General features: G+C 57.0%; 1 protein-coding gene across 1 annotated transcript; it reads right to left on the reverse strand.

Moving 5' to 3' along the window:
* Positions 1 to 1,115: 1,115 nt before the first annotated feature.
* On the reverse strand, positions 1,116 to 8,323 carry KCNJ12 (potassium inwardly rectifying channel subfamily J member 12). The gene has a single exon (XM_003420652.4). The coding sequence runs from the start codon at positions 7,531 to 7,533 to the stop codon at positions 6,100 to 6,102; it is 1,434 nt and encodes a 477-aa protein (XP_003420700.3). The 5' UTR covers positions 7,534 to 8,323; the 3' UTR covers positions 1,116 to 6,099.
* Positions 8,324 to 10,059: the final 1,736 nt, after the last annotated feature.

The raw sequence follows: 10,059 nt of genomic DNA on the forward strand, positions 1-10,059 counted from the left end.
CTGGGAAAGGTAGCTCTGATTCAGCCCCTCAGCACTGAGGACTGCCTTTCCTCCGTAGCGGGGTGGTGGTGGTGGTGGTGGTGGTGGGGGTGACTCTCCTTCCAGGAGATGGACTTATGAGGACGGACCGGCTGGGGATAAGGCCAGGACATGCCCCACACCTGGCTGTCCCTTCACTGGGCAAGACTCTGTCCCTAGCCCTGGCCACTGGCAGGCAGAGGAGAGGCCCTAAGCACTCCAGTCCCTTTGGCATGTCTGCGCCAAATGACCCAGCAGGATGGCTGCAAGAAGGGTCTGGAGACCTGAGGCCTGGCTCAAATCACTTAACATTCCTGAACCGATTTCCTATAAGACAGGCTAACAATGCCACCCTGGGCTGCCCCCTGGTGGCGGAGGGATAACCGGAGGTGCCTTTCAGACCCCACCCCCCAGCTCTCCCTGCCTGAAGTGGATTCTGGGCTGCAGTCTTATTTCATCCACCGGGGGCAGTGAAGCACAGGGAAAACCAGAGGGTGGGCCCACAGACAGACCTGCTCTCAACCTGGGCCATCTCACTGATGGGGTGACCCAGGCTGCCAGGGCACTAGCTCCCACCTTGGGGGCTGTTGAGACCACACATGAAGCCGCTTTAGCCCAGCACTAACAAGGGTTCACTCAGGAAACTAGTCTAAAAGCTAGCCATGATTCTGAACACCCCTTTAAAAAAAAAAATTTTTTTTTTTTTTTTTAAAACCTGAGGCCTGAAACAACTTCATTCAGAGTCACCCAGCAGTGAGAGGCCTGGGGTCTGAACACCAACCCAGAAAAGCTTGGAAAGAAGTGTTTACGGGGCACCGGCTGTGGGCAGGCCCTCATTCTGTGGGGCCCCCACACCTGGCAGTCAGTGCTGTGGAAATGGCCTCTGGGGAGGAGGGTAGTACAAAGATTGAGGCCACCGCCACGGCATTCCAGCCCGACTGTCTTGGATTCTGTCTGTTCGGATTTCAGGGGACAACTCCAAGGCCAACCCAAGAAAACCTCCCAGCCTCCGTCCCACTTACCACCCGCACAGCCATGGCTTCTTACCCTGCTGCTCGGTTATTATCTAAACCCAGCAGCCCAAGGGCCCCCTGGGTCTCTCACATAGCAGAGAAGTGAACTCTCCACGCACTGAGGTGCTTCAGGCAAAGGAAAGAATTCTCTTCCTCTAGGGTCTTTAGCCCACAAAATTTTCTGAAGTCTTGGCTCTCTGTTCATTGCCTAATGAATAGCTGAGAAGGCGGCAGTGCCTGCCTGGAGCCTCTCAGGATTTATTTAGTTATTCAGAGGCAAAAGCGTAGAGACAAAAGCAGAGCAGTGGTTACCAGGGGCTGGGGAAAAGGAATGGGGAGTTATTGCTTAAGGGGTACAGAGTTTCTGTTTGGGGGGGAATGGAAAAGTTTTGGAAATGGATAGTGGTGATGGTTGCACACGGTGAATGCAATTAATGCCACTGAACTGTACACACAAAAATGGGTAAAACAATGATTTTTATATGTATTTTACCATAACAAGACTTTTTAAAAAAATTATTCAGTGCTTCATCTGCCAGGGTCTTATGTTGCCCTAGGCTCTCTGCCACAAAGCCACTGGGATCCCAGAGACTAACAGTGAGCTATTTGCCTCTTCCTCTGGGCCTCTGCAAATGCTGTTCCCTCTGCTGGCCGCAAGTGTCTTCTCCTAATCCCACCTCCTCATTGCACTCCGCCTCAGCAGAGTGAACACCGCCCCCAAATTCCTCCCTGGTCACCTTTCTCTGCTGCCCCTCCTGCCTCTGCCAGTAGCCTCTCCTGCCACATGCAAGGGCTGTCTCAGCCTCCCCAGCTCCACCTGGCAATAGTGCCCACTGTCCACAGCTGAGTCTCTTGCACTCAGCATGGTGATTGGCTTGCAGTGAGTGCCCATCAAGTATGTGTAGAAGGGAGGAGAGGTGGGAAGCGCAGGCCTAGAGGGGCAAGGTAGCTGTCCAGCATCACACAACGGGTAAGATGGACCAGGAAGTGGAGCCCCAGTACTGGGGTCCTGGGTTGTTTTCGCCCCATCACAGGCTTCCTCTCACGCACACTCAGAGGTATGTGTGGGAGCACGTGCCCATGGTAGAAATGAATGGCTGGAAGGTCACACCGGGGGTTCTACAAGGAGGCTGTAGCTGCTGCCATGTTCTACCTCTAGCCTCCCATCCCTGCCCCCCAGAGACCCCATCACCTCAGGACACAGGGACCAAGGACACATGTGGACACCCAGCCCGCCATGGACTAGGCAGGGAACGACTTTCAAACACATGTCTGACACAGTGGCATTCAAAGAGATCAAAATGCATTTAATGTGGTCTAGTCTCAGGGCCCACGTCTTTAGATACCGCTATGTACTAAAAATGAAAATTCTCCAGTTTCATCATCTAAAATAGATTTGACATTCTGTGGCCTCACACAGGTCAGACACATCTGTGCAAGGACCTCCCATCAGTGGCTCCTCCCATCAGGCCCTGCCTGTCCTCTGGACCCTCAGTTGAGCAGGGACTGGGCAGCAAAGCACCAGTAGAGGGCAGGAGGGAACAGCTGAGCTCTAAGCAGCACAGTGTGCACGTGTCCACATGCCACCACACTCTTGGAGCCTGTGCGCGTGCATGGGTGTGCACACACATGGACACGCAGGCACACCTGTCACCAAAGACAGGCGCCCCTTGCATCTTGTTACCCTCTAGCCTGAGACACAAGGCCTGGCACACAGTAGGGTCCCCAGAAACAACTGTCTAATGTCACACACATATACACATGTTCACGTGCACCAGCACGTGTGCCCTCCTACCCATGGCCCATGTGCAAACACTAACCTCCAGGTAGATACTGCCTTACGTGTGGGTACACAGCCCTCACCTTACACATGTATTGCCCCCATGCACATATGTGTGCAGTCAGGTGGAGTCTGCGGGACCACGTTGTCCAGCCAGACCAATGCCCCCAGCCAGTGTCCATTCTGATGGGGGTTAACCCAGCCTTATAGGCAGATAAGCATTTGAACCACGTCACCCCTGCCACATAGACAACTGGCACACACACACCCATAAACACACATGTGAGTGCGTACACGACAAGCTGACTCACGCAGGTGGACACCATTGTGGTGCACATTTGTATGACGCTCACGGACAGCACATGCTTTACCCTAGGAGGGACAATTCTGTGTTTGCTGTCTCTGTGAGTTGGCGTTTGCTGTGTACACATGCACGTGCGTGTGCACCAGTTGTCTATGTGGTGGGGGTGGGGCGGTTCAAATGTTTACCCGCCTATAAACACACGCATGCACACATGCACACACACACGAGCACATGCACACGCATGCCTGCCCAACACAGAGCCTACTCAGCACCGTTTTCTGTGTAAGTGGCCCTCTCAGGGCAGAGGGCGCCAAAGGCCGCACCCTGGGCCATCTGTAACCTTTGCACCTTCAGGTTCAGGCTGTCGAGAATCTTCTAGAAATTCCAGCGCCTGGGAGTGCAAGATGAACCAAAGTGTGCACGTACACGGATCTCAACTAAGTACGCACGCACGTACAGACACACACCACACATTCATGCCAACACTCCCCACCCACCTGTGCTCAGCACACGATTGCACAAGCACACACCCTCCCTGGGGGCTCTTGCATGCATATGTGGCTCCTCCTGTCCACCCTCCCATCCCAAATGACTAAAGAGGGAAACTATTTGGTCTTTAGCACACACAACAAATAAATACATACATACGTAGATGGGGAGGAGAAAAGAGGCAGGAGAGTTTTGAAACACAGCCTCGGTCTGCCTTTGGCTGCTCCCCTGCGTGGGGCAGGGAGTGCCAGACAAGGGCGTCCAGACCTGAGAGGAGGGTGCACCAGGCCATACAGCTGGACAGGGAGTGGGCTACAGGAGGTCTGGCAGCCTGAAGTTGGCCCTGCATAGGGGCAAGTGGGAGGCTGGGCACCCGGCCCCGGAGGGGTATTGGACAGCTGGGCAGAGCTGAGCACAGGCTCCTCAGGCAGTGCTGTGTGAGTGGGGCCACGCTGCCCCACCCCTGGGCCTCAGCCTGACAATCAGGCAAGGGTAGGGGGTGACAGCGAGGCCTATGGTACCAAAGTGCCCCTCTCCTAGCTCCACCACCAGGTTACCCAGGGCAGGATAGAGACTTGGGGAGGAACTGAGCCTCCTCCAGCAGGTCCAGAGAGGAAAGAGCTTCCTCCACCTGCCTCTGGCTGGACCTTCAGGCCAGAAATTAGGATGGGGTCTGTGTCTGCGCCTACCTCAGGGTGTGGAAACTCGGGGGGTGCCCTGCCCGTGCGCACCTGAAGGTGACTGAAAACCCAAGTCCAGTCCCCAGGGCCCTGGCTCTCAGGGCCAGGTCAGCTCTAGTTTCGGTACAGAAGAGGAAAGAGGCAGGAAGCCCCACCCAGACCCCAGCTTCTGCCTACCCCCCACTTACTCACTACATAACCTCAGACAGTCGCCTCTGCTCTGTCTGCTCCCTACTTGCAAAATACAGCCAGGCAAGAGTCCCTGAGTTCCTGGTTCCAAGTCATTATGGAGCACAGGCTGACATGACCGGGACAGGCAGGCTGTAAACACAACTTCCTGCCGGCCTGACCATGAAGGGGAGCAGATTTTTTCTTAACAGGCCCCGTCTCCTCTGCCAAGAGCGAGACACGCTGGATAGCTCTGGGCCTGGGGGCTTGCCTCCATCTGCGCAGATGCCCTCCTGACTAGGGTCCCACTGTTAGAGCACCTCCCCTCCAGGATTCTTGGGAGGAGACACCTCAGGAGGAATTCTTCATTACCTGGCTGATTTCTCAATGCAGCCTTGATTGGCACTCCCCAGGTATCTCAGTTTGGGGCAGAAGGGAGGTGCTAACAATTCTGTGCCCTTTCTAAGATCTTTTCTCTGCCAGACAGTAGCAAACCACAACCTGTGTATACCTGTGTACACCTGTGTGTATCTGTGCCAGCCCACAGGTGAGGGGGATGGAGGGGCTGGCAGGGACTTCAGTGGTGGCGTTGAGGCAGCAAGGGAGGACAGGACAGGCAGATAAAAACAGAAACAGCTTCAGCCGGACAAGCTGGTGTCTCTAAGGCACGACTCACTTTGTGGGCCAAGTGGGGGTCAGACGAATCCCTTTCCTTCTTAGTCTGGGGAACCAGCATTCCCAAAGGCCAACTCATCCCCACTTTTCCCACCTGGCCCTCACTGTGGAGGGGGTGGAGGCCACTGGGCGGAAAGAAGGGAGAAGCAAGACTGGACAGAGAATTCGTGTTGAGGAAGCAAACCCTCACGACAGCATCTCTAAGGTACAGAGTCAAACTCAAGAAGTTCAAACTCATGTTCCCCAGCCCACCTCCTCTCCAGTGACACTAAAAAGCTTTTATTATGATCGTTGACACTATCCTGGTGTCTCTATCACCATGGAATCTAACTCGTCTTAGAAGGCAGAAACTGTGTTGTGATCACTGCGCCTTGGGGCTGCTGCCTTCCACACACGTTCAGGCCTTCCCAGGAAGGGGGCCAGTCCGGCCTCAAGGAACCTTCTGGAGCCTCTGCCCAGCTGCTTGCATCCTGGCCTACCAATGGAATTCTAAGTATCCTTTCTTTCCCCATAAATTAAAAAAAAAAATTTTTTTGAATCACATTTTGATTTTTTTTTTTAAACTGTCTTACCCAAGCTAAGATGGAGAAAGTTGGAACTGGTGTTTCTCTCCAAGTTAAAAACCAGCCAGGGGCCCTGCAGCCACTCAGCTTTGCCCACAGAGGCTGGGCCACCGCTTCACCCATTTTACTGTTTCTGGCCCAGCTGCAGCCACACCTTCTGCGGCAGCCCCACTCCTGTGACCTGCCCCCCACAGAAGGCTGCCCACCCACTCCTACAGCTCCAGCCTCTGAGGCCAGGGCCACCCGCTCTCCCACCAACCTCCAAGGAGACTGCAAAGAAACGGAAAACGACTAACAACACTACTAAGTCTGCAACACGGGTGCCCGGCACTTCTGTGCAAACCCGGACCCTCATGGGGCATGGAGCCTCCCCCTGGCAGGCAGGCACTGGACCTTGGCTGGGGTCAGCTCAGATCTCTGATTCCCGTCTGTAGGGCCGCTGCTCAAGGCCACTGCCCCCACCTGCCTGCAGCCTGTCAAACTCGTGCCTGTTCTGGGGACTGAGGCCATCCTGGCTGCAGGCATCCTGATCTCCACCCTCCTCATCCTCCTCATCGCGGCTCAGGAAGGCCAGCTCGTTCTCATAGCAAAAGGAGCCAGCACTGGGCAACAAGAACTTATTCTCCACCAGGTCCTTGGCACTGCAGCGGGGTGTGGAGGGCACCTCGTAGGTCTTGTGGAAGTGCGCATAGTCGATCTTGTACTGGTTCTTCTCCTCAAAGAGCACCGGCTCAAAGCGGTGGCCCCAGAGGATCTCACTGGCCAGGTAGGAGCTGCGGGCCTGAGTGGTCATGGCCGTGGCCTCCACCATGCCCTCCAGGATGACCACGATCTCAAAGTCGTCTGTCTCTAGGTCCTGCCGGCTGAGGCCAAACAGCGGGCTGGCCTCGTCGATCTCGTGTAGGATGGTGATAGGCGAGACCAGGAAGATGCGGTCAAGGCCCTTGTCGAAGCCCACATCAATGTCGATCTGGTCCAGCGGGATATACTCACCCTCCTCCGTGACCCGTGGCTTGATGAGCTGGGCCCGCACGTGGGCCTCCACAATGTGGCTCTTGCGTAGGTTGCCCACGCGCCACATGAGGCAGAGCTTGCCGTCACGCAGAGCCACCACGGCGTGGCGGCTGAACAACAGCGTCTGTGCCCGCTTCTTGGGCCGTGCCATCTTGGCCATGATGGCGCCGATCATGAAGGAGTCGATGACACAGCCCACGATGGACTGTGCCACCACCATGAAGACGGCTACGGGACATTCCTCCGTCACACAGCGCAGCCCGTAGCCGATAGTGGTCTGTGTCTCAATGGAGAAGAGGAAGGCTGCCATAAAGCCGTGCACCTGCAGCACGCAGGGGGTGCGCCCATGGCCCTCGGCCACCGCTGGCTCCAGGTCGCCATGTGCCACGGCTATTACCCAGAAGATGATGCCAAACAGCAGCCAGGAGGCGAGGAAGGCCAGTGAGAAGATGAGCAGCATGTAGCGCCAGCGGATGTCCACGCAGGTGGTGAACATGTCAGCCAGGTAGCGCTGTGACTTCTCGTCCATGTTAGCGAACTCGATGTTGCACTGACCGCTCTTCTTGACGAAGCGGGGACGGCCCCGGCGACGTGTGTGCACCTTCCCGTTGCCAAACCCGTTGGCACCCGACATGGTGACCAGGTGCAACCCGTCCTCCTCAGATGACACAATGCTATAGGGGTTGGCCTGGCTGGCTGCAGTCATTCCCGGGCTGGGGGGGCCCTGGCACACCCCCGGGCCAGCTCTAGGCAACAAGGCTGGAGGGACGCCTGCAACAGAGATGAGAGACAGCAGGTCAGGGTCGGTGGGGGCAACACACCACACCATCCCCTCCCCAGGGCCCACAGACACCCCAGTGTCTCCAATCTGAGCCCCTGACCTCCCCTCTCACCCTAAATCCATGCCTTGCTCTGCCTCCCTCAGCTGCAAACTGCAGCCTGGCTGTCCACTTGCTCTAGCACCCACATCGCTGCAAGAAACCCTGTTGGCTCTGCCTTTGGACATATTTAGGATCTGACCACTTCTCCTACCTCACAGCTACCACCTGGTTTGAATCTCCATCACCACCTGCTGGATAACTGCTGTGGCCCCTCACAGGCCCCCAAGTCCCCACGGCACCACAGGGGACTGTGAAAGCAGGAATCAGACCCCCCACAACCCTCAGGGTCAAAGCCAGTGCTTCCTGTGGTCTGCAACGCCTGCACGCCTAGGACCCCTCTATCTCCCCCTGCCCCTGCTCAGTCGGCTGTACCCTCCCAGAGCCTCTGTGCCAGTACTCAAACACACCATGCACATGCCCCAAACTCCTCCCAGACACCCTCACAGCTGCTTCCTTCTCATGCCTTGGCTCCAAATCCACCAGCTCTCTAAGGTTGTCCCTGCTGTGACACACCCGTTGCTCCCCCTCCCCCAGCTGCTGCTCCCTGGGGCAGGGCTACACCTGAATCGGTGGTGGCTGTGTCACTCCCAGCACCGAGTGTCAGGCTTGCATGAGGGAGGGCTTGGTGAGCACCTGTGGACATAGGGCTCCTCAGCTGACCCCAAGCAGTAAGAGACAGGATGGCTCTGAACACCCTCGCACCAGTCCCAACCATCCTCTGACTCCCATCTGCCCTGGGCCACACACTCAACTCCAACACACCTGCCCTGGGCACCCACAGAGCCCACCTGGCCTCTCAACTGCCAGCCATGCTGGGCTGAGGGGCCTGGAGTCAGTGCCAGATGGGGGTCTCACTGCCCAGCCTCAGCCAAGGGGCCTCCCATATCTGCTCTGCACTCAGGATTGTCACCCCTGTCATCACTGCCTTCAGCCCCTGGGAAAGAGCACCCACATGCTCAGCACCTGGGTGGACACTGCCCAACCCGCATAGGCAGCTGCTTCCAGACAAGCCCTATTTCCATGGCCACAGCCCCTGGCTCCGTGCCCAGACTGCCAGTGCCAGGCCAGGCCTTTGCGGCTGGGGGGGCTGTGGCCTGGCTGTCTGGCTCTGTGTACCCATGCAATCTGGCCCCGTTTGCCAGGCACTGAGGAGGCTGGAGACCTCCACAGGCTGGTGTGGGGGGATGAGGACAGAGCTGTTGGGAACCCCACACTCTCTAGTTCCTGTTCCATTTTACAAGGGAACACTGAGGCCCACCAAGGAGAAGGCCCCAGGGCAGCCAGGGCATCAGGCCAATGCGTTTTAACACAAGGACTGAGGCTCAGAATCCACCCTAGTCACACAGCCAGAAGGTGGCAATGCTGGGATAAGACCCTGGCTCCAGGGTGAGACCTCATGACCAGCTTCTGGCAGAGCCCATACCATTCATAACTTCCACAGGACGCTGTGCCTCAAAGCCCAGCAGCCTAGGCGCAGCCACCCAAGGGGCATGTAATGCCATGACCCCTGACCTCTGCTCCCAACACCTGGGAGACAGGGCAGAGGGGAGACTATGACTGCAGACTGTCCCCATCCCAGGTCTGTCTCAGTCACCAGGCACTTCGAGAAACTCATCTGGAGGTGGGCCAGGATGTTGGCATCTGGGGTCCTTGCGTCACCTGACACACGAAAATGCTCTTAGCACCCTTACCATGGCCGAACGATGGAGGTTCCGAGACGGTAAGCGGCAGCTACACAGCCAAACAGAGCACAGCTGAGTCTCAACCCACCGCCATCTTGAAGACCTCCTGCCCCCGCCCCCCGCCCGGCTCCACAGCAGGGCTGCTACTTGTGACTCATCCTCCGTCTACAGCTACTCGGGCTGGCCACCTCCCAGAGGGTTTGAGGAGCTGGGGCCCAAGGCCACAGTGGTGGACACTGTTCCCAGAAGGCACGGAGTCAGCAGTCGGGGGCCCCCGGGCCATGCTGGGAAGACAGTGCAGTCCTAGACTCCTGCCCTCTCCAGGGGTGGAAGTCAGCGGGCAGTGGCTAACCCACTGGAGGTAGGTTTGTGTGGCCTGGAGGGACATCCAGCAGGCCATGGCCACTCTGGCATTTGTTGAGAAGCTCAAGGCCTGCAGGGACAGACTGCAGAAACCAAAGGCCCAGAGAGCCCAGCAGGGGGCACTGCTGCCAGCCAGCCTTGAACCTGGCTAGCTTCCAGGCGGGGGGGGGGGGTGCAGCAGGGCAGGCATCTCTGCCAGGGCTGGGTACCTAGGACTCCGCTTCTGCTGCGTTTCCTCCTAAATCACAAAGAGAAAGCCAACAAGGCCAAGTTCAAAGCCCTCCCCCACTCCTCAGAGGCAGAGGCTGAGACTTAGAGCAAACTCTCCTGTCAGAAGTCACCCAATACAATTACAAGCTCAAGAGACAGAAAGGGCCACATGAACCAGAGACTACATCAGCCTGAGACCAGAAGAACTAGATGGTGCCC

Source organism: Loxodonta africana, chromosome 2 (assembly GCF_030014295.1).
Source record: "Loxodonta africana isolate mLoxAfr1 chromosome 2, mLoxAfr1.hap2, whole genome shotgun sequence".
Lineage (NCBI taxonomy): Eukaryota > Metazoa > Chordata > Mammalia > Proboscidea > Elephantidae > Loxodonta > Loxodonta africana.